The sequence below is a fragment of the Symphalangus syndactylus genome, chromosome 10, assembly GCF_028878055.3.
Source record: "Symphalangus syndactylus isolate Jambi chromosome 10, NHGRI_mSymSyn1-v2.1_pri, whole genome shotgun sequence".
Taxonomy (NCBI): domain Eukaryota; kingdom Metazoa; phylum Chordata; class Mammalia; order Primates; family Hylobatidae; genus Symphalangus; species Symphalangus syndactylus.
In genome coordinates this window covers 51,836,180-51,861,910 of record NC_072432.2, presented here as the reverse complement: position 1 = coordinate 51,861,910, position 25,731 = coordinate 51,836,180, and the positions used below count along the sequence as shown (strand labels likewise).

Sequence of the window (25,731 nt, the reverse complement as noted above, 5' to 3'; positions counted from 1 at the left end):
GCCATTTATGATAAACCCATAGCTAACATCATACTGAATAGGGAAAACTTTAAAGCTTTTCCTCTAAGAAGTGGAACAAGACAGCCCACTCTTTCCACTATTATTCAACATAGTACAGGAAGAACTGGTGAAAGCAATTAGACATGAGAAATAAGTAAAGGGCATCCAAAGTGGAAAGGAAGAAGTCAAGTTGTCCCTGTTTGCAGATGGCATGAACTCATATATAGAAAAACCTAAAGACTCTACTAAAAAACCCTCAGAACTAACAAAACAAATTCAATAAAATTGCAGAATGCAAAAATCAACAAACAAAAATCAGTAGCATTTCTACACACAAACAACAAACTAGCTAAAAAAGAAATCAAGAAGTTTTCTGGGTGCGGTGGCTCATGTTTATAATCCCAGCACTTTGGGAGGCTGAGGCGGGCACATCACAAGGTCGGGAGATTGAGACCATCCTGGCTAACACAGTGAAACCTTGTCTCTACTAAAAATACAAAAAATTAGCCAGGCGTGGTGGTCAGCACCTGTAGTCCCAGCTACTCGGGATACTGAGGCAGGAGAATCACTTGAACCCGGGAAATAGAGGTTGCAGTGAGCTAAGATCACACCACTGCACTCCAGCCTGGGTGACAGAGTGACTCCATTTCAAATAAAATAAAAAAAGAAAGAAAAGAAAGGAAATCAAGAAGTCAATTCCATTTACAATAGTACACAAAAAATAAAATACCTAGAAATAAATTTAACCAAGGAGGTGAAAGACTTATACAAGGAAAACTATAAAACACTGATGAAATAAATTAAAAAGGATACAAATGAAAAGATATCTCATGCTTATGGATCAGAAGAATTAATATTGTTACATGACCATACTAACCAAAGCAACCTACACATTCAATGTAATGCCTACCAAAATACCAATGACATTCTTCCCAGCAAAAAAAATCCAAAAATTTGTATGGAACCACAAAAGGCCCCAGAAAGCCAAAGCAATCCTGAACAAAAAGAACAAAGCTAAAGATATTACGCCACCAGACTTCAAAATATACTACAAGGCTATAGTAACCAAAACAGCATGGCACTGGGATAAAAACAGACACATAGGCCAACAGAACAGATTAGAAAACCCAGAAATTAATTTACATATCTACAGCCAACTACCTTTTGACAAAGCTACCAAGAACATACATTGGGGAAGGGAAACTCTCTTCAATAAATGATGCTAAATGGTTATCCATATGAAGAAGAATGAAACTATATCTCTCACAATAAACAAAATACAACTCAAGATAGATTAAATACTTAAATGTAAGACCCAAAACTATAAAACTACTAGAAGAAGACATAGGGAATATGCTTTGGGACATTGTTCTGGGCAAAGATTTTATGAAAATAAGACCTCAAAAGCAGAGGCACCAAAACCAAAAAAAAAATTGGATTGTATCAAACTAAAAACTTTTGCACAGCAAAGGAAACAATCAGCAAAGTGAAAATACAACTTACAGAATGGGAGAAAATATTTTCAAACTATTCATTCCAAAGGGAATTAATATCCTAAATATACAAGGAGCTCAAATATCTCAATAACAACAACAAAATCTGGATTATAAAATAAACAAATGATCTGAACAGACATGTCTCAAAGGAAGACATATAAATGGCCAATAAACATATGAAAAGATCACTCAACATCACTAATCATCAGGGAACTACATCAGGGAACATCGATGTGTTATCCTAACCTGGTTAGAATGACTATTACAAAAAGGACAAAAAATAATAAATGTTGGTGAGATGTAGAGAAAAGGAAGCTCTTATACACTGTTGGTGGGAATGTAAACTAGTACAACCACTATGGATAACAGTATACAGGTTCTTCAAAAAACTACAGATAGAACAACCATATGATCCAGCAATCCCACTGCTGGGTGTTCATCAAAAAAAAAAGAAAAAGAGAAAAGAAAATTAGTATATCAAAGAGATCTCTGCACCCTTATGTTTACTGCACTATTCACAATAGCCAAGACATGGAATCAACCTTAGGTGTCCAACAACAGATGACTAGATAAAGCAAATTAGGTATATACACTCAATGGAATACTACTGAGCCATAAAAGAGAAATGAAATCCTGGCATTCTCAGCACCATGAATGAAACTGGAAGACATTATGTTAAGTGAAATAAGACAAGAACAGGAAGTTAAACACCACATGTTCTCATTCATATACGGAAGCTAAAAAAAGTTGATCTCACAGAAGTAAAAAGTAGAACAGAGGATACTGGAGGCTGAGATGGGTAAGGGTTGGGGGAAAAAAGAGATTGTTAAAGGGTATAAAATTAGAGCTAGACAGGAAGAATATAATACGGTGTTCTATAGCACTGTACGGTGACTATAATTTATATTATAAATTTCAAATAGTTAGAAGGAGGATATTGAATGTTCTCAAAACAAAGAAATGATAAATGTTTGAAATGTTGGATATGTTAACCACCCTGATGTGATTACTATACATTATATGTATCAAAACATCACTATGTACCTCCATAAACATGTATGATTGTTATGTGTCAATTTTTTAAGTAAATTTTTAAATGGGATGGATATTAAACTAATAAATTAGAAAAATTACCAAAAACTCTTAAAAATATGTGTTGAATCGATGAATGGTACAATCAATAATCATTCAGTCAATGAGTAGATAAGGAGCCAAAAGGAGTTTTTGCGTCATAAGAAAAAGGAAGACCAGTCTTAGCTCAGTCCCTTTTACTTCTCGTGCTGCTTAAATTTATGATTTGTTGATTAATTAATTTGTATCCTCTGTGTCACAGGCTTTCTCAAAATCAGGAAATAATTTAAAATTATTCATAACTAAATCATCGGTAAATGTTTACAGAGGACACTAAGCTGATAAATGTTAGATAAATGTTAGGTAAATACTGATTTATGATTAGGAAATAACGAAAACATAATTAAATCTATTAACATATACTGGTAGGATATGAGGATGTTGAAAAATTGATTTGATTTTGAAAAGCAAGCAAACACATTTCTACTTAGGAAATGTTGTTTTTCTGCTGGGTTTTCATTTTCCCTCTTTCATTGAATATTTTCTGGAGTAAGATAAACTTCTGGGCCTGGGAGTTAAGGAGGAAGATGCCCTAGTCCTGACCCTGAGATAGTAGCACTGAATGGGGAAAACAAATCTGTAAACTTAGTAGTAATGCACAAAGACTGCGGTAAGTGCTGTAGACACCAGTGAGTGTGTAGGAGTTGAGGGGCCACAACACAAATTATTTCTCTGTGACTATATCCCCTGGTTAAAATCTTGAATAATCTATTCAGTACAACAAAGTTCCAAAAAGAACACTTTCATAAGTTTTTTTTAAATTCATAGAGTGAAATGTAACAGTTCTATACCTCTATTCAATTGAGGGCTAAGACTACTTACCTATTGCTCAGGAGAATCAATAATTTTGCACTTTATATTCCCTGTAGGTTTATATTTTTGTAATTATTGAATTAATACCAGTTCAAACTAAAGATCTTTTATTGTCCAACATTACAAAGAAAAATTTCTCCTGAGACTATAGCAAGAAACCTCTTGCCTTCAAAAGCTACTTCGTTGGGTTAAAAAAAAATAATGAGTAACTTTTTTTAAAAAGTCGGTGAATCTCATATTCTTCAAATAATTCAGTTAAGAATTAAGGTAAAAACTATTATAGATAATGTACCTATTTTCTGTTAACAAATACTATTCAGCAATTTCATTTTCTGTATTTCTCTGATTTCTTGCAGACAATAGTGAAAAACTTAGAAATATGACATAATTGAAAACCCCATGGACTAAGGCTCAAGAGACTGGAATTCTGGACACAGTTAATCATTAATTAATTATTGACAAGTTTTTTAAGGTCTTTGAGTATTGTCTGTTGGGCAAAAAGTTGAGAGTAGCCTTAGCCAAGCTGGTGATAAGCTTAAGCACCATAGCACATAAAGGATCTGTGAGATGCCCCAGGAAATGAGAAGCTTCCAAGAAGCATAGTTAGAAAGAAAACCCCAATAGATCACTCTGCCTCTAAAAATAAATACACTGTTTTCTTTAAATTGCTAGAGAAGTGAATGAGGCACAGAGTTATAAGAAAAATAAAAATAAATGTTATTATCAGAGAAAATTCTACATAGGAAGTAAATAAAATGTCCAGTCACAAATGGAAATATTCTGCTTATTATGCTATTTCCAGATTTTTAAAAAATGTTATATGCATATTTTCTATGTATTAAAAGCTCATAGTAAGCAAGAAAATCCAATCATTAAGAAAGTTCATGCTTCACTTCTTTTTATTCCTTTGCTTTAAAAGAACTCTCATTAAAAATAAACATTCTGTATCTGCATCCAAATGTAGATAGTTGAACTGAAAAATAACTACAACCTACACAAAGACTTTCTGTATTTTAAAAATGGCTGAAATTTTAAGGTTATGATAATTGATAATTGTTTTTGAGGTTCAGATTTAATCTTGAAATATGTGAAACATTAACTTAGAAATGTGTAAAACATTAACTTAGGTTTTGGTATGTTTTTTTTATCATACTTTAAATTTTAGGGTACATGTGCACAACGTGCAAGTTAGTTACATATGTATACATGTGCCATGTTGGTGTGCTGCACCCATTAACTCATCATTTAACATTAGGTATATCTCCTAATGCTATCCCTCCCCCCTCCCCCCACCCCACAACAGGCCCCAGTGTGTGATGTTCCCCTTCCTGTGTCCATGTGTTCTCATTGTTCAATTCCCACCTATGAGTGAGAACGTGTGGTGTTTGGTTTTTTGTCCTTGTGATAGTTTGCTGAGAATGATGATTTCCAGCTTCAACCCTGTCCCTAAAAAGGACATGAACTCATCATTTTTTATGGCTGCATAGTATTCCATGGTGTATATGTGCCACATTTTCTTAATCCAGTCTATCATTGTTGGACATTTGGGTTGGTTCCAAGTCTTTGCTATTGTGAATAGTGCTGCAATAAACATACGTGTGCATGTGTCTTTATAGCAGCATGATTTATAATCCTTTGGGTATATACCCAGTAATGGGATGGCTGGGTCAAATAGTATTTCTAGTTCTAGATCCCTAAGGAATCACCACACTGAGTTCCACAATGGTTGAACTAGTTTACAGTCCCACCAACAGTGTAAAAGTGTTCCTATTTCTCTACATCCTCTCCAGCACCTGTTGTTTCCTGACTTTTTAATGATCACCATTCTAACTGGTGTGAGATGGTATCTCATTGTGGTTTTGATTTGCATTTCTCTGATGGCCAGAGATGATGAGCATTTTTTCATGTGTCTTTTGGCTGCATAAATGTCTTCTTTTGAGAAGTGTCTGTTCATATCCTTTGCCCACTTTTTGATGGGGTTGTTTGTTTTTTTCTTGTAAATTTGTTGGAGTTCATTGTAGATTCTGGATATTAGCCCTTTGTCAGATGAGTAGATTGCAAAAATTTTTTCCCATTCTGTAGGTTGCCTGTTCACTCTGATGGTAGTTTCTTTGCTGTGCAGAAGCTCTTTAGTTTAATGAGATCCCATTTGTCAATTTTGGCTTTTGTTGCCATTGCTTTTGGTGTTTTAGACATGAAGTCCTTGCCCATGCCTATGTCCTGAATGGTATTGCCTCGGTTTTCTTCTAGGGTTTTTACGGTTTTAGGTCAGTTGGTATGTTTTTTAAGTGTTAATGGCAAGTAAATGGCTAGGATAATGAAGGCTAAGGAAATAGCTCACAGTCATACAGCTTGCAAGTGCTAGGGCCCAGATATTTAACCTAAAAATTCAGGCCTACTCATTTTACACCACACCAGGATCACTGTTGCAACTGATTACATAAAAAAAAATGTATGATTCATTTATTCATTCTGCAAATTGATGAGAGCCTACCGATATGGTTTGGATATTTGTCCCCTTCAAATCTCATGTTAAAATATAATCCCCAGTGCCGGAGGTGGGGCCTGGTGGGAGGTGTTTGGGTCGTGGAGGCGGATCCCTTGTGTCTTGGTGTTGTCCTCACTATAGTGAGTGAGTTCTCGTGAGATCTGGTTGCTTAGAAGTGTGTGGCACCTTCCCTGCTTTCTCTCTTGCTCCCACTCTGGCCGTGTGAGATGCCTGCTCCTCCCTTGCTTTCTACCATAGTTGTAAGCTTCCTGAGTCCCTCACCAGAAGCAGATGCCTGGGCCACATATCTTGTACTGTCTGCAGAACCATGAGCCAGTTATACCTCTTTTCTCTATAAATTACCCAGCCTCAAGTATTTCTTTATAGCATCACAAGAACGGCCTAATACACCGACCCTATGTCAGATACTATTGTGAGTTCTGCAGTACAGCAGTGAACAGGAGACAATTCCAATGGTGTGCTGGTTAATGTTCAACAACTGGCTGGGGAAGAGAAAAAATGGGAAGGGTGCCTATTTGCAGTATTTACACATTTCTATAACATAAAGACACCGATCATGACAGATTTTAAGTTACCAACTTGGCATCATTAAACTTTGAGTTGGAAAGTTGTGCATATTCAGCTCTTGTGAGCCTGTGTGAACTGGCCCCAGCAAGACACTGAAAAAAATCTGGTTCATGTGCAAAATGCATGCAAGTAGAGAGAGAGAAGCAAAATTCCAGACCAGCAACATATATAGAACGTTAGATACTGATGTATTGTGGAGGCAGGGAAGTTGGGTATGCAGTCAGGTAGTTAGGACAATTTTTTAAAGGATTGTCAGGAAAGATTTGCTTAAAAATGACATTTCAGCGAAGCCCTGAAGATGGTTAAGGAATGGCCCAAGTGGATAACAGAAGAACATTTTGGGATAGAGGTTTCTAGGGGGCTAGATAATAAAGGCTTGGGGATTTATTATAAGGATTTTAATTTTTGCTGAGTGAGATGGGAAGACATTGAAAGGTCTTTTTCTTTTGTTTTAGTTTTAGTCAAGGAGTGACATGATCTCACTTATATTTTTCAAAGACAATTCTTTCTAATGTTTTAAGGGTAAACCACTTGGGGGTGGGCAAAAGTAGAAGCTCTTACAATAATTTAAGCAAGAGATAAGGGTATCTTTCAGGGTGGTAGTGGAGAAATAGTGAGAATCAGTGAGATTCCAGTTATGTTTTAATTATAGAGTCAACAGAATTTGCTGACAGCTTGAATATGGAGTGTGACCCAAAAGATGATTCCAAGGATTTTATTATAAGTGGAAGAGTGAAGTTATCAGTTACTGAACTGGAGTACACAATGGGAAGAGTAATTTTAGAGGATAGATGAGGTGTTGCTTTGGAATGCATACAGTCTGATATGCCTATTTGACATCTAAGTGGAGACGTAGAACAGACAGTTGAATATGAGTCCAGTTCCAGGAAAATGTTTGGGTTGGAGATAAAACTGTGTGATATTCATGATAATGATAATATTTAAAGCACTGGGACTCAGTGGGAGCACCAGAGAGTGGGTGTAAATTTATTTAAAATTTAATCATCTATTTAACAAACACATGTTCTAGTACTGCTCTCAGTGCTTTGCAAGTATAAACTCATTTAATTCTCATACCAAGCCTAAAATGTAGGTATTATTATTTCCTCCTTTTATAAATAAATAAACTGAAGCACATAGAGATCAAGTAACTTGCCCAAGGTCACAAGTAAATGGCTAATAAGGGATAGAAATGGAATTTCTAACCAAGGCTGTCTAGCACTGGAGTTCTTATTAGAAAAGTTGTCTAATGGCCTGAGATTTCAGAAACTGCAACAATTACAGGTTAGGGAGATGAGAGAGATCAGTAAATCTTATTCATTGCAGGCAACACATTTTACTTTCTCATAGAAAATCTATGTTCAAGGAAAGTACACACAGTAGTTATAGAGAGTATATGCAAAAACAATGTTTTGTTTCCCTTTATGCTTTCCTATATTTTCTATAATAAGCAAATATTAATTCTAGAATCAGGAAGGATTGCATTAAAATAAAGCAAAAGAGTTATTTTAAAAATCTTGTTTCAATGATGCATGTCATTCTCTATTTAAAACACAGCTCAAAGAGAAGGTGCAATGATAATCATACTGAAAAACGGAAGGGAAGCTCTCTGCTTAAGTATGAATAAGGTAACATACAATTTTTTGCCAAAACTAGAACAATTCTTGAGAGTAAAAGAGAGCACTATCAATTATATATGACAACAGGGTTAAGTTAGAACTGTTTTAAACATACTTGAAGTTTATGTAGGTGCCCTAGGGAGCCTTCTCCTTAAAGATAGGGTTCTCATAAATACAAAGAAGTCAACTCTTATCTAGTCCATGCACACTACCAAACGTTGTTGCCACCTTCTTACTTTCCCTTCTAGGTTAAATATACTGTTGTTTGTCATTATTGTTGGTTAACATTTTTACTATTATAAGTACCGGTTAGAATTAGGCATCAGAAAACAAACTGAGTACCACCTGTATATTATTATAGTGGTTTTAGAGATACTCTATTTGAGGCTAATCAGTTCTTATGATGAGAAATAATAATACAGTAATCTCCCCTTATATTCAGAGAATACATTTTAAGACCCCCAGTGGATGCCTGAAACCACAGATAGCACTGAACCCTATACATATATACCTATGATAAAGTTTAATTTATAAGTTAGGCACAGTAAGATATTAACAACAATAACTAATAAAAAATAGAACAATTAAGTAAAATAAAAGTTACTTGAACACGAGCACTGTGATACCACAACAGTCATTCTGATAACAGAGATGGTTGTTATGTAATTCACTAGCAGGTGGCATTATATGGACGTGCTGCACAACCTAAGTGGGATGGAGCAAGATGGCACAAGATTTCTTCACACTACTCAGAACAGCGTGCAATCTAAAACTCATGAGTTGGAATTTTCAATTTAATATTTTGAGGACCACAGTTAACAGTGGGTGACTGAAACTGTGGAAACCGAAACCACAGACAAGGGGGGACTACTGTACAGAATGAAGCTATTTTTAAGGTTAAAGCCCCATTTCAAGGATTTGAAAACAAATACTAAAATCTTTAAGTGTAAATATAATCAAAGAAGAAATCGCTTTATAATAAAACTAGAAAAAATTACCTTTATTCCCATTCTAACTTAAATGAATTAGAAACAAAACACCTATTCACTTCCATTTCCTAAACTACTTTTTAAAAAAATTATACTTTAAGTTCTGGGATACATGTGCAGAACATGAAAGTTTGTTACATAGGTATACATGTGCTGTGGTGGTTTGCTGCACCCATCAATCCGTCATCTACGTTAGGTGTTTCTCCTAATTCTATCCCTCTGGACACGCCCTGGTGTGTGATATTCCCCTCCCTGTGTCCATGTGTTCTCATTGTTCAGCTCCCACATGTGAGTGAGAACATGGGGTGTTTGGCTTTCTGTTCCTGTTAGTTTGCTAAGAATGATGGTTTCCAGCTTCATCCGTGTCCCTGCAAAAGACATGAACTCATCCTTTTTATGGCTGCATAGTATTCCATGGTGTGTTTGTGGCATATTTTCTTTATCCAGTCTATTACTGATGGGCATTTGGTTTGGTTGCAAGTCTTGCTATTGTGAACAGTGCTGCTATAAACATACCTGTGCATGTGTCTTTATAGTTGAATGATTAGAATCCTTTGGATATATACCCAGTAATGGGATTGCTGGGTCAAATGGTGTTTCTGGTTCTAGATCCTTGAGGAATCACCACACTGTCTTCCACAATGGTTGACCTAATTTACACTCCCACCAACAGTGTAAAAGCTTTCCTATTTCTCCACATCCTCTCCAGCATCTGTTGTTTCCTAACTTTTTAATGCTCACCATTCTAACTGGCATGAGATGTTATCTCATTGTGGTTTTGATTTGCATTTCTCCAATGACCAGTGATGAAGGGCTTTTTTTCATATGTTTGTTGTCCACAAAAATGTCTTCTTTTGAGAAGTGACTGTTCATATCATTTGTCCATTTTTTGATGGGGTTGTTTGTTATTTTCTCATAAATTTAAGTTCTTTATAGATTCTGGACATTAGCCCTTTGTCAGATGGATATATTGCAAAAATGTTCCCCTATTCTGTGGGTTGCCTGTTCACTCTGGTGATAATTTCTGGGCTTCTTTTGCTGTACAGAAGCTCTGTAGTTTAACTAGATCCTATTTGTCAATTTTGGCTTTTGTTGCCATTGCCTTTGGTGTTTTAGTCATGAAGTCTTTGCCCATGCCTATGTCCTGAATGATATTACCTAGGTTTTCTTCTACAGTTTTTATGGTTTTTATGGTTTTAGGTCTTACATTTAAGTCTTTAATCCATCTTGAGTTAATCTTTGTATAAGGTGTAAGGAAGGGTCCAGTTTCAGTTTTCTGCATATGGCTAGCCAGTTTTCCCAACACCATTAATTAAATATGGAAACCTTTCCCCATGGCTTATTTTTGTTGAAGATCAGATGGTTGTAGATATGGGGCATTATTTCTGAGGCCTCTGTTCTGTTCCATTGGTCTACATATTTGTTTTGGTACCAGCACCATGCTGTTTTGGTTACTGTAGCCTTGTAGTATAGTTTGAAGTCAGGTAGCGTGATGCCTCCAGTGTTGTTCTTTTTGCTTAGGATTGTCTTGGCTTTACGGGCTCTTTTTTGGTTCCATACGAAATTTAAGGTAGTTTTTTCTAACTCTTTGAAGAATGTCAAAGGTAGTTTGATGGGAATAGCATTGAATCTATAAATTACTTTGGGCAGTATGGCCATTTTCACAATATTGATTCTTCCTATCCGTGAGCATGGAATGTTTTGTTTTTCCATTTGTTTGTGTCCTCTCTTATTTCCTTCAGCCATGTTTTGTAGTTCTCCTTGAATAGGTCATTCGCATCCCTTTTAATTGTATTCCTAGGTATTTTATTCTCTTTGTAGCAATTGTGAATGGGAGTTCACCCATGATTTGGCTCTCCGTTTGTCTATTATCGGTATATAGAAATGCTTGTGATATTTGCACATTGACTTTGTATCTTGAGACTTTGCTGAATTTGCTCATCAGCTTAAGGAGATTTTGTACTGAGACGATGGGGTTTTCTAAATATACAATCATGCCATCTGCAAACAGAGAAAATTTGACTTCTTCTCTTCTTATTTGAATACGCTTTATTTCTTTCTCTTGCCTGATTGCCCTGGTCAGAACTTCCAATACTCTGCTGAATAGGAGTGGTAAGAGAGGGCATCCTTGTCTTCTGCTGGTTCTCAAAGGGAATTATTCCAGCTTTTCCCATTCAGTATGATACTGGCTGTGGAACTGTCATAAATAGCTCTTATTGTTTTGAGATACGTTCCATCAGTGCCTAGTTTATTGAGAGTTTTTAGCATGAATGGTGTTGAATTTTATCGAAGGCCTTTTCTGCATCTATTGAGATAATCATGTGGTTTTTGTCATTGGTTCTGTTTCTGTGATGGATTACATTTACTGATTTGCATATGTTGAACCACCCTTGCATCCCAGGGATGAAGCCAACCTGGTCATGGTGGATAAGCTTTTTGATGTGCTGCTGGATTCGGTTTGCCAGTATTTTATTGAGGATTTTTACATTGATGTTCATCAGGGATACTGCCCTGAAATTTTCTTTTTATGCTGTGTCTCTGCCAGGTTTTGGTATCAGTATGATGCTGTCCTCATAAAATGAGTAGGAAGGAGTCCCTCTTTTTCTATTGTCTGGAATAGTTTCAGAAGGAATGATACCAGCTCCTCTGTACCTCTGGTAGAATTCAGCTGTCAATCTGTCTGGTCCTGGGCTTTTTTTGGTTGGTAGGCTATTAATTACTGCCTCAATTTCAGCACTTGTTATTGGTCTATTCAGGGATTCGACTTCTTCCTGGTTTAGTCTTGGGAGGGTGTATGTGTCCAGGAATTTAACCATTTTTTTCTAGATTTTCAAGTTTATTTGCATAGAGGTGTTTATAGTATTCTCTGAAGGTAGTTTCTATTTCTGTGGGATCAGTGGTGATATCCCCTTCTTCATTTTTTATTGTGTCTATTTGATTGTTCTTTCTCTTCCTCTTTATTATTCTGGCTAGCAGTCTATCTAATTTGTTAACCTTTTCAAAAAAACCAGCTCCTGGATTCCATGATTTTTTGAAGGGTTTTTCGTGTATCTATCCTTCAGTTCTGCTCTGATCTTAGTTATTTCTTGTCCTCTGCTATCTTTTGAAATTGTTTACTCTTGCTTCTCTAGTTCTTTTAATTATGATGTTAGGATGTCGATTTTAGATCTTTTTCACTTTCTCCTGTGGGCATTTAGTGCTATAAATTTCCCTCTAACCACTGCTTTATCTGTCTCCCAGAGATTCTGGTATATTGTGTCTTTGTTCTCCTCAATTTCAAATAACTGATTTATTTCTGCCTTAATTTTGTTATTTATCCAGTAGTCATTTAGGAGCAGGTAGTTTAGTATCTATGTAGTTCTGTGGTTTTGAGTGAGTTTTTTAATCCTGCATTCTAATTTGATTGCAATGTGGTCTGAAAGACTGTTTGTTATGATTTCCATTCTTTTGCATTTGCTGAGGAGTGTTTTACTTCCAATTATGTGGTCAATTTTAGAATAAGTGCTATGTGGTGCTGAGAATGTATATTCTGCTGATTTGGGGTGGAAAGTTCTGTAGATGTCTATTAGGTCCACTTGGTCCAGAGCTGCATTCAAGTCCTGAATATCCTTGTTAATTTTCTGCCTGATTGATCTGTCTGATATTGACAATGGGGTGTCAAATTCTCCCACTATTATTGTGCGAGCGTCTAAGCCTCTTTGTAGGTCTCTAAGAACTCGCCTTATGAATCTAGGTGCTCCTGTACTGGGTGCGTATAAATTTAAGATAGTTAGCTCTTCTTGTTGCATTGACCCCTTTACCTTTATGTAATGCCTTTCTTTGTCTTTTTTGATCTTTATCAGAGACTAGGATTACAACCCGTGCTTTATTATTTTTTTTTTTTTTTTTGCTTTCTATTTGTTTGGTAACTATTCCTCCATCCCATTATTTTGAGCCTATGTGTGTCTTTGCATGTGAGATGGGTCTCCTGAATACAGCACACCGATGGGTCTTGACTGTATCCAATTTTGACTCTATCCAATTTGCCAGTCTGTGTCTTTTGATTTGGGCATTTAGCATGTGTATCTTTAAGGTAATATTGTTATGTGTGAATTTGATCCTGTCATTATGATGTCAGCTGGTTATTTTGCCCATTAGTTGATGCAGTTTCTTCATAGTGTCGATGGTCTTTACAATTTGGTATGCTTTTTAAGTGGCTGGTACCAATTGTTCCTTTCCATATTTAGTGCTCCTTTCAGGAGCTCTTGTAAGGCAGGCCTGGTGGTGACAGAATCTCTCAGCATTTGCTTGTCTGTAAAGGATTTTATTTCTCCTTCACTTATGAAGCTTAATTTGGCTGGATATGAAATTCTGGGTTGAAAATTCTTTTCTTTAAGAATGTTGAATATTGCCCCCTACTCTCTTCTGGCTTGTAGGGTTTCTGCAGAAATATTTGCTGTTAGTCTGATCGGCTTTCCTTTATGGGTAACCCAACCTTTCTCTCTGGCTGCCCTTACCATTTTTTCCTTCATTTCAACCTTGGTGAATCTGACGATTATATATCTTGTGGTTGGTCTTCTCAAGGATTATCTTTGTGGTGTTTTCTGTATTTCCTGGATATGAATGTTGGCCTCTCTTGCTAGGTTGGGGAAGTTCTCCTGGATAATATCCTAAAGAGTGTTTTCAACTTGGTTCCATTATCCCTGCTACTTTCAGGTACACCAATCAAACATAGGTTTGGCCTTTTCACATAGTCTCATATTTCTTGGCGGCTTTGTTCATTCTTCTTCATTCCTTTTTCTCTAATCTTGTCTTCATACTTTATTTCATTAAGTTGATCTTCAATCTCTGATATCCTTTCTTCCACATCGATTTGGCTATTGATATTTGTGTATGCTTCACGAATTTCTCATGCTGTGTGTTTCAGCTCCATCAGGTCATTTTTGTTCTTTTCTAAACCGGTTATTCTAGTTTGGAATTCCTTTAACCTTTTTTCAAGGTTCTTAACTTCCTTGCATTGAGTTAGAACATGCGCCTTTAGCTTGGAGGAGTTTGTTTTCACCCACCTTCTGAAGCCTACTTCTGTCAATTCGTCAAACTCATTCTCCATCCAGCTTTGTTCCCTTGCTGGTGAGGAGTTATGATACTTTGGAGGAGAAGAGGCATTCTGGTTTTTGGAATTTTCGGGCTTTTTGCGATGGCTTTTCCACATTTTTGTGGATTTATCTGCCTTTGGTTTTTGATGCTGATGACCTTCAGATGGGGTTTTTGTGTGAATCTCCTTTTTGTTGATGTTGATGCTATTCCTTTCAGTTTGTTAGTTTTCCTTCTAACGGGCCCCTCTGCTGCAGCTCTGCTGGAGTTTGCTGAAGGTCCACTCCAGATCCTGTTTGCCTGAGTATCACCAGCAGAGACTGCAGAATAGCAAAGATTGCATATGTTCCTTCCTCTGGAAGCTTTTTTCAGAGGGGCACCCGCCAGATGCCAGCTGGAGCTCTCCTGTATGAGGTGTCTGTCGACACTTGCTGGGCGGTGTGGGGTCAGGGACCCACTTAAGGAGATAGTCTGTCCCTTAGCAGAGCTCGATTGCTGTGCTGGGAGATCTGCTGCTCCCTTCAGAGCTGGCAGGCAGGAACGTGTAAGTCTGCTGAAGCTGTGCCCACAGCTGCCCCTTCACCCAGGTACTCTGTCCCAGGGAGAAAGGAGTTTCATCTATAAGTCCCTGACCAAGGCTGCTGCCTTTCTTTCAGAGATGCCCTGCCCAGAGAGGTGGAATCTAGAGAGGCAGTCTGGCTATACCGGCTTTGCTGAGCTGTGGTGGCCTCTGCCCAGTTCGAACTTTCCAGCAGCTTTGTTTACACTGTGAGGGGAAAACTGTCTATTCAAGCCTCAGTAATGGCAGACGCCCCTCCCCCCACCAAGCTTGAGCATCCCAGGTCGACTTCATACTGCTGTGCTGTCAGTGAGAATTTTCAAGCCAGTGGATCTTAGCTTGCTGGGCTCCATGGGGGTGGGATCCCCTAAGCTAGATGACTTGGCTACCTGGCTTCGGCCCCATTTCCAGGGGGAGTGAATGGTTCTGTCTTGCTGGTGTTCCAGGCAGCACTGGGTATGAAAAAAATCTGTTGTAGCTAGCTTGGTGTCTGCCCAAACAGCCGCCCCATTTTGTGCTTGAAACCCAGGACCCTTGTGGTGTAGACACCTGAGGGAATCTGCAGGTTGCGAAGACCATGGAAAAAGCGTAGCGTCTGGGCAGAGTGCACCGTTCCTCACGGTACAGTCCCTCATGGCTTCCCTTGGCTAGGGGAGGGAGTTCCCTGACCCCTTGCGCTTCCTGGATGAGGCGACGCCCCACCCTGCTTCAGCTTGCCCTCTGTGGGCTGCACCCACTGTCTAACCATTCCCAGTGAGATCAACCAGTTACCTCAGGTGGAAATGCAGAAATCACTCGTCTTCTGTGTTGATTTCGCTGGGAGCTGGAGACTGGGGCTGTTTCTATTAGGCCATCTTGCCAGCTCCTAATTCTAAACTACTTTTAATATGATATAAATACTGACTTTGGTGTGGAATGTATGCAAATGGCATGTCAAAGTAGAAATACAAGGGAATATACTGTACCTTGTTTTACCTGTAAGGAACACACACCTGACAAAAGGCAATTTTCACATCCAATGTTGGTTCACTGCAGTAATATAAGAAATGAAGGCTCATAAATACCTAGAGGAAAAAGAAATGGAGCATAAATTTTCAAATCACTAATTTTTCATTATATAACAATATAGATTTTGGCATAATTTGAGTTATGTGCAAAGTACCATGCACAACGTATCTCCAACATAATCCTTATCTTGATCTGTACTATACCTTTCACAAATTGTATTTAATAATGAAATAAGGTTAAAATGTCCTATCTTTTATAACGATCAATTCCATCACACTCATAAAGATTAGATATAAGAAAGTGGACATACCTAATAATTTAAAGGGAAATACATCCTGTTATAAAGTATTTTCAGTTCTTAACATTTAATTTACAAAAAAACCCCTCAAACATATGCTCAACAGGATATATATATTTATTGTAGAATAAAAGCACTATTAAATAAAATATAATTTATAATAGAATTCTATATAGGACTTGGAGTAATTATATTACAGCTTAGTGTATCAGTATAGATAAATTTTTCAAACATGATGTTGACGGAGAAAAGCAGTTTGTAACAGATATAAAGAATACACTACATTTGTGTGAAATTTTAAAATTACAAAATATACAAAAATGATTATATATTGCTTTTAAGTACATATAACTGTGGAGTAAAAAGTATTAGGCACCATATTAACATAAGTTTAATCTTGGTGGGAAGTACAAAAATTCAATTATATCATTTTCTTTATGTTCAAAATATTCTATAAGTTGCAAAGTTTTAAGAAGAGGAAAAGTTATCTAATGGTAGTATGCCAAATTAGGTACTAAGTTATTTGAGAATGACACAGGAACATCAGAGAAACCCAAATAAATTTTTTTCAGTTCAATTAAACACACTTTGTTGAATGTTTATTGTGTGCAAAACGCACAATACTGTCAGATTAAACCATTTAAAAACACTATCAATATATGACTTCTGTTTTTGGCAAGGATTGATAGATGTCCTGAAAATCATTATCAGTGCAAAATCCCTAAAAATGTTAATATACAATACACAAAACATCTTTCAGAATGCATAGCTGAGTTGTCAAAAATAAAAGCATGAAAAGTTCTGAGAAGTTGGAAACAATGTGAAAGGATACATGCAGAGAAGTAAATGAGCTGAGGCCGCTGTTTGTCATAGGCCATCTGCTGATGTCTTATGACTAGAACTTTACTTCTTTTTTTATGTGTATTTTTTTATGATACTCTAAGTACTGGGATACATGTGCAGAACATGCAGGTTTGTTACATAGGTATACACGTGCCATGGTGGTTTGCTGCACCCATCAACCCATCATCTACATTAGATATTTCTCTGAATGCTATCCCTCCCCCAGGCCCCCACCCTGACAGGCCCCTGTGTGTGATGTTCCTCTCCCTGTGTCCATGTGTTCTCATTGTTCAACTTCCACTTATGAGTGAGAACATGCAGTGTTTGGTTTTCGGTTCCTGTGTTAGTTTACTGAGAATGATGGTTTCCAGCTTCATCCGTGTCCCTGCAAAGGACATGAACTCATCCTCTTTATGGATGCATAGTAATCCATGGTGTATATGTGCCACATTTTCTTCATCCAGTCTATCACTGATGAGCATTTGGGTTGGTGCAAGTCTTTGCTATTGTGAACAGTGCTGCAATAAACATACATGTGCATATGTCTTTATAGTAGAATGATTTATAATCCTTTGGATATATACCCAGTAATGGGACTGCTGGGTCAAATGGTATTTCTGGTTCTAGATCCTTGAGGAATCGCCACACTGTCTTCCACAATGGTTGACCTAATTTACACTCCCACCAACAGTGTAAAAGCATTCCTATTTCTCCACATCCTCTCCAGCATCTTTGTTTCCTGACTTTTTAATGATCGCCATTCTAACTGGCATGAGATGTTATCTCATTGTGGTTTTGATTTGCATTTCTCTAATGACCAGTGATGATGAGCTTTTTTTCATATGCTTGTTGGCTGCACAAATGTCTTCTTTTAAGAAGTGTCTGTTCATATCCTTCACTCACTTTTTGATGGGGTTTTATGCTTTTTTCTTGTAAATTTGTTTAAGTTCTTTATAGATTCTGGATATTAGCCCTTTGTCAGATGGATACATTGCAAAAATTTTCTCCCATTCTGTAGGTTGCCTGTTCACTCTGAATGATAGTTTCTTTTGCTGTGCAGAAGCTCTTTAATTAGATCCCATTTGTCAATTTTGGCTTTTGTTGCCATTGCTTTTTGGTATTTTAGTCATGAAGTCTTTGCTCATGCTTATGTCCTGAATGGTATTGCCTAGGTTTTCTTCTAGAGTTTTTATGGTTTTAGGTCTTATGTTTAAGTCTGTAATCCATCTCGAGCTAATTTTTGTGTAAGTTGTAAGGAAGGAGTCCAGTTTCAGTTTTCTGCATATGGCTAGCCAGTTTTCCTAACACCATTTATTAAATAGGGAATCCTTTCCTCATGGCTTGGTTTTGTCAGGTTTGTCGAAGATCAGATGGTTGTAGATGTGTGGCATTATTTCTGAGGCCTCTGCTCTGTTCCATTGGTCTATATATTTGTTTTGGTACCAGCACCATGCTGTTTTGGTTACTATAGCCTTGTAGTACAGTTTGAAATCATGTAGCATGATGCCTCCAGCATTGTTCTTTTTGCTTAGGATTGTCTTGGCTATATGAGCTCTTTTTTGGTTCCATATGAAATTTAAAGTAGTTTTTTTCTAATTCTGTGAAGAAAGTCATTGGTAGCTTGATGAGGAGAGCATTGATCTATAAATTACTTTGGGCAATATGGCCATTTTCACAATATTGATTCTTCCTATCCATGAGCATGGAATGCTTTTCCATTTGTTTGTGTCCTCTTTTATTTCCTTGAGCAGTGGTTCGTAGTTCTCCTTGCTCTTCAAGGTCTTTCATATCCCTTGTAAGTTGTTTTCCTAGGTATTTTGTTCTCTTTGTAGCAATTGTGAATGGGGGTTCACTCATGATTTGGCTCTCTGTCTACTATTGGTGTATAGGAATGCTTGTGATTTTTGCACATTGATTTTGCATCCTGAGACTTTGCTGAAGTTGCTTATCGGGTTAAGGAGATATGGGGCTGAGACAATAAGGTTTTCTAAATATACAATCATGTCATCTGCAAACAGAGACAATTTGCCAGCCATCTTGCCAGCCGTCTTGCCAGCCACTCAGAACTTCAGTTCTTAAAAGGTAGCATGCAGAGTACAGGAAACAAGATTTAGGCCTATCTACAGTGGGAAATCATACTGGAGACACTGCATAAAGCTTACTATAGGAAGTTTTCAATAAACTTTAGGAGGAAGCAAAATAATCTGAGAGGGAAGGTCTGAATTGCAAGGAAAAATGTTTTGCATTGGAACTTCTGCAGGTTTTTTTAAATTTAAGGAAGACTGAAAGGATAAGAATATATAAGACATTCCTGAAGAAGAACAAGTGGCTGTTTGCCTAGATTATGTCAAGGTAAGCACTGCAAACATCTGAGGAAGGAAGAAACTATGCATTAAATCATGCTGATCCACCCCAATTAGTCATTATATGGGGATGGGGAGAAAGTAGATTCCTGTTGGAATTCTCTATGGCCCTCTCATATTTCCACATGTTTTGCAAACAGAAACACTAGTTTGTTCCAGACTATCTTGCTAAGGATGATTATATAGCAGCCAGCCTTGAAAGATAGAGATAGTGTCTCCTTCTGGAGCAAAGGGTAGATCTAGTGACTATGGGGCGGGCTCTCTGGGGCAAAAGTCAGGCATGTTTACTGCCCATCACAAAAGATTTGGGTTCCTTTAGCTTGAGGTTTCTCTTCAATAATGCAACGGTGTGTGCCGGGGTCACCTGAACTTTACATCATCCTATGGGAACTGGGGCCCAAGGAACTGACATGAGTTCTGACATTCTAACTGCTGCTATTGCTCTGAGTAATAAAGACCCTCGTATCTGACCCAGGAGTCCTGTATCTTCTGCCAATATCCATAAAACTGTCAAAGGCTAACTTATGAACTTGCAAGTAAGGTAACATCTCAGACTCTCCAGCGTCCTTGACAATCCCTACCTCATGTTGTACACAAAAAATAATTCCAGACAGATCAGAAACTTCAGGAAAGGCCAAACTTTAAATAATATAGAAGAAAATATGGTTGACTGTTTCTGTGAAATAAATCATAAATAATATATATGCTAAGCTTTGAAAAATATATTAATAAAATAAACAATATTAAAATTAATAATCTGTTTATTAAAATATGTGATAATTGGTATAAAAAGTAGTCCACATGTTTGTACTAAAAATCAAAATACATATAAACAGTGAAAAATGTATTGAGAATCTATAAAAAGTTCCTTAAAAATCAAGAAGAAAGGACAAAGGACCAATATATAAATAAAACCCCCAAAATTGAAGAATTTCATGAAAAAAGAAAAATACAAGCGCTCACAAATATATGTGTACCTTAAAATCATATTGAGATGCTATTTCATATCCTTCATATTGTCAAAAGCTGAAGAGTATAATATACATTCAGTATTTGAAAGGAGGTTGATGAGAATATTTGTACATTACTAATAGGTGTGGCAATTGGAACAACTAAATTTAGAGGGAAAGTACCATTATTTAGCAAACTTCTGCATAGCCTACAACACAATAATTCCACATCTACACATATTCCTAGAGAAACTCTTATGTTTTTCTACCAGTATACACGTACAAGAAAGTTCATTAGAATATTTTTATAATAGCACAATAAATAATAAAAATGAACTCTGGGAAAAAAAACAAATATTCATAGAAAGAACAATGAATAAATGAATTGTGGTATTTTCCTTTAGTGGAATACCATACGGCAATGAAATAGTTGAACAGTGAAACAAGTATCAAATATGACAACATCTCTTTTTTTGTTATGTGATACTTAATCCATTTATGAAATTTTGAAAATATGCACAACTAAACAATATCTTATTTAAGAATATTGCTTTAGTATGATAAAACTGTTTTTTAAAAGCAAAGTAATAAAAAAAGCAAAATCCAAGAGATGAGATAATTATCCTGGGGAGATGAGGAATGCCACTGGTAAGGGGCATGCAGGGAGCTTCAAAGACATTAGCTATGTCTACTTCTTGAAGCTGGGCAGTGGGGTTCACACATGTTTGTTACATTATTTAAACCCTATGAAGCATATCAAACATTATTTAAACATACGAAACATATACTATTGGGTATGTCTGAAATATTTTACAGAAAAAAGGTCAAGTGATACAAGGAATCAGTGGTCCTTCAGTGTTCTGCTGGGCCTTGTGTATGCATGGATGTGTATGCACGTTTGGTATGATGTACCAAACACTCATAATAGCCACTAATAGGAAATACTCTTGAGGAGAAATGCTGAGGTTTGTAAAGCAGGAAGATAAAAGGAACCATTAAACTACTGAACTAATAAATTCTAGAACTTTCCCCATTTTAGATTTTTTGTTATATTTGAAAAATAAATTCTCTATAGGAAAAAATACTAAATATAATCAGTAAGTAAAAAACAAAACAAAAGGAGCAATTTACTCTTTAAATTTTAATCTGTGATGTTATTTTATTGCATGTCCAGGGATTTTATGTATAATTTTTGCCAGACAGTAACCACTACTTTGTTAATGTTTTAATTTTTTAACAAAATAGTTTTGATTCAAGTCTAATTTACACAGCAAAATGAACCATTCTTAAGTGTACAGGTGGATGAATTTTGAAAAATGCATATATCCCTGAAACACACATTCCAATGAACAGAGAATAGTCTGAAAACCCCATGTGCCTTTTTTGGAAAATACTCCTCACCCTCCAAACAGTGTTCTAACTTCTTTCATTATAAATTAGTTATTCTCCTAGAACTAATGTAAGTGAAATTACACAGCATGTACCCTGTTTTTTTTGTTTGTTTGTTTGTTTGTTTGTTTTGAGACGGAGTCTCGCTCTGTCGCCCAGGCTGGAGTGCAGTGGCGCAATCTCGGCTCACTGCAAGCTCCGCCTCCCGGGTTCACGCCATTCTCCTGCCTCAGCCTGTCCGAATAGCTGGGACTACAGGCGCCCGCCACCACGCCCGGCTAATTTTTTTTTTTTGTATTTTTAGTAGAGACGGGGTTTCACCGTGGTCTCGATTTCCTGACCTCGTGATCCGCCCGCCTTGGCCTCCCAAAGTGCTGGGATTACAAGGGTGAGCCACCGCGCCCGGCCTGTACTCTATTTTGTTGGGCTTTTTTTGCTCAGCAAAATGTCTTTAGTATTCATCCATGTTACTGTATTTATCAGCAACTGTCCCTTTTTATTGCTGACAAAAATGTACCATAGTTTGTTAATTGATTCTGCATTTGGATAGTTGAGATGTTTCTATTTTTTGGATATTATAATAATGCTGCTATGATCATTTATGAACTTGTCTTTTTGCATAAGTATGTTTTCATTTCTCTTAGGAAAAATACCTAGAGAAGAAATTATTGGATTGAGGAATAGTATTATGTGTAATTTTTTTAATATCTAATTTTTATGGATACATGACAGCTATACATATTTATGGGGTACATGTGAAATTTTAATACAAGCATACAATGTGTAATGACTAAATCAGAGTAATTGAGATATCCAACATCTCAAGCATTTATCATTTCTTTGGGTTAGGAACATTCTAATTCCACTTTTTTAGTTATTTTAAAATATACAGTAAATTATTGTCAACTAGAATCATCCTACTGAACACTAAATCTTATTGCTTCTATCTAATTGTATTTCTGTACCCATTAACTATTCCCTCTTTACTCCTTCCCCTCCACTACCCTTCCCAGCCTTTGGTAATCATCATTCCACTCTATCTCCATGAGATCAGTTTCTTTAGTTCCCACATATGAGCGAGAACATGCAACATTTGTCTTTTCAAGCTTGGCTTATTTCCCTTCGCATAACGTCCTCCGGTTCTGTCCATGTTGTTGTAAGTGACAGGATCTCATTCTCTTTTATGCTTTAACAATATTCCATTGTGTATATATATGTACCACAGTTTCTTTATCCATTCTTCTGCTGATAAACACTTAGGTCGAAAGAATATGTTTAACTTTTTAAAAGCTGCCAGAACCATTTTCAATCTCCTGCAGCAACATAAGAAAATTCAGTTGCTTCACATCCCTGCCAACATTTGATGTAATCAGTTTTCTAAATTTTAATCATTTTAGTGTTTAAAAATATAATGCTGACTAATAATTTTGAGAATTTTTTATGTGTTTATTGGCCATTTGTTTATCTTCCTTGGTGAAGTGCTTTTCCAAGTCTTTTGCTCAATGGATAGTGGACTGTGGGTGGGGGGAAGGCTTTATCTTTATATTACAAATTATAGAAATGCTTTATCTATTCCAGATAAAAGTGTTCTGTTAGAGACACGCATTACGAATATTTTCTCTCAGCCTTCAGCTCACATATTCAGCTTATTAATGTTATTTTTAAATTAGTAGTATTTTTAATTTTATGAATTTATTTTTTCATTTATATTCCTTTTATGATTAGCTTGTTTTTGGCTTTGTGCCTATTCCCAGGTTCACAGAGATATTCTCCTATATATTCTTTGTGAAGCTTTAAATTGTCTTTTTCTTCTTCTTTTTTTAGTGGTTGTTCTAGAGTTAACACCCTGCATTTTTAATTTATAATAATCTGGCTTCAAATAATATTCTGCTTCACATATAGTTTAAGAAACTTATAATAGTATACTTCCATTTTCCTCTCCAATCCTTTGAGCTATTGATGTTACATATTTTACTTATACACACATTATAGACCTCATAAAACATTGCTATTAGTTGTGCTTTAAAGAGGCAATTATATTTGGAAGAAATTACCAAAAAGGAACTTTGTATTTACTCACATAGTATAAAGGTGTATAGTTCTTATACTCTTCTTTAAGGTTTATTTGTAAGCATTCATGGGTTTTGATATTATTTTAAATGGTATTTTAATTTTATTTCTATTTTCAAACTGTTCATTTTCAGCATTCAAAATACATTGTTTCATTGTTGTTCACTGTCTTGTAGCATACATTAAACAGGGAAGTCTTCCAGTCACTCTTTGATCTTTCCCTCAGTCTTCTCACAGCACTTTGTTCATTACTTTTGTTATGAATATCGTATAGTATTGTAACCATTCATTTATATGTCTTTTCCATTCTATTTAAGACCTTCTCAAGGAAAATGACTATGTTTTATTAATCTTCACAACCCCAGGGCATACCACTACTGTTGGTATATAGATAATGTTGAGAAAATGTTTACTGAATGAAAGAAGAACCCAATTTTAAAAATACAAATCTACGTTTTTAAATTATCTCCTCATATTGAAACCTGTGAATTTGTGATACATTTGATACTAACAAATTAGGAGCGAGGAGTTTGCAGTAGTGGAAATATGAAGGAAAGAATCCAAGCACAATGACTTCAGAAATGCTACCCAGCAGGGACGTTTCAGTTCTGTACTGCTGAAGTGGACATGTGGGAAATAATAACATCCAGCATCCCCGCCCCGAAACAAACAATGTGTTTTAATTTTTAATGAATGAATAATCTTGCTATGAAAAGCAAGCATCCTGCCCTTTCCTAGTTAGCATTACAAAGACTCCAGTGTAACACCGTAGCTAAAAGATTACGAAGTCACTGTGTAACCTTCTTGTTCTAGGAAGACACCTTAAAAGATAAAAAATGTTTACTATGACAATCCCAGCAAATTACAAAAAATTTGTTTGCTAATTGTTTTTCCTGGTAGCGTGGCAGAGAGCATTTGGCCCATTGCACAGAAACAACACAGATGATCAAGGTGGTATCTCAATATTATGCAAAAGAGAAACTAGTGACAATATATTGGTGTAATATAGGACCTGTAAGTAGCTTGAAAGAGAAGGAGATGCTAATTTAGGGAGTTTAGTGCTTTCAATCACTAGTTGTTCTTCTGGGAAAAGCCCCATATATGCATTTCTTGCTATGCTATACACTACACTGAGTTTCTTTTTATTATATGTCTATAGGAATTATTGGATCTCCAAACAAAGCAATAGGCCAAGTTGCATGAATGAGATACACTTAAGAATTTATTAGTTTGAATTGGTGCACAGCAGCTGCTGTAAGATAATGTAACTATGATGTGTTTTCACAGCTTAGATCAATGTTTAAATTCTTGTGTATATGAGATGTGTCAACTAAACCACAGGAGGTTTAAGAAGTTTCACAAATGCAAAAATCAAATTGTTCTGGGCAGCTCCAGGATTCCATGGTTTGTCACTGAACTGCAATATATACAAGGAAAAACCATGAACTACTAATTATTAAAAAAAAACTTCCAACAGTTGCTAAGTTCAATCGGTATATGATGTCATTACTTGTAAGTAATTTTTGTATTTATTACATAGCAGATTTACTATAAGTGACTTTTATAACAGCCTGCAAGCATATGTATGATACAAGAACACAAAGTCATTGTTAATTAAAAATGACTTTGTGTTCTTGTATCATACATATGCTTGCAAGCTGTCATAGACACACTGTCTCTTCCATGTTCAAAAGGATTCTCCCTATAGTACGCAAAAGACCAGATGAAAAACATGCCTTGAAACAAGTAATTATCTTTTCAGGGGCTGCAGTAGAAAATAGAATTAAATTTGATTTTCTAATAAGAACTATGCATATGCTCACTTTAAGATACTGTCAAATTCTTAAGTAGACGTGCTATCACTTACAGCAGGAGGCAGCAAGTTATGGTCCATCAGCCAAATTCAGTTAATCATCTGTTTTAATAAATAAAATTGTATCGGAACATAGCCATCCATTAGTTTATAAATTGTCAATGGCTGCTTTCACATTACAGTGGCAAAACTGAGTAATCGTGGGAGGAACTGCATGAGCTATAAAGCCTAAGACACTTAC

The 25,731-nt window shown here is 36.3% G+C and overlaps 1 protein-coding gene across 9 annotated transcripts in view; it reads right to left on the bottom strand.

Annotated features, from left to right (window-relative positions):
• MAPK10 (mitogen-activated protein kinase 10) overlaps positions 1–25,731 on the bottom strand; it is a 327,807-nt gene that overhangs the window by 150,224 nt on the left and 151,852 nt on the right. For 7 of the 9 annotated variants that reach the window (XM_055297095.2, XM_055297101.2, XM_055297100.2 and 4 more), the window contains exon 3: positions 15,749–15,820. The exons of 1 other annotated variant lie outside the window; for it this stretch is intronic. In XM_055297095.2, coding sequence (XP_055153070.1) covers positions 15,749–15,814 — 66 coding nt within the window. In that variant the 5' untranslated portion in view covers positions 15,815–15,820. Of the gene's footprint in view, positions 1–15,721; positions 15,821–25,731 lie in introns of all 9 variants that reach the window. One more of the 9 variants, XM_055297098.2, reaches the window with a different exon arrangement.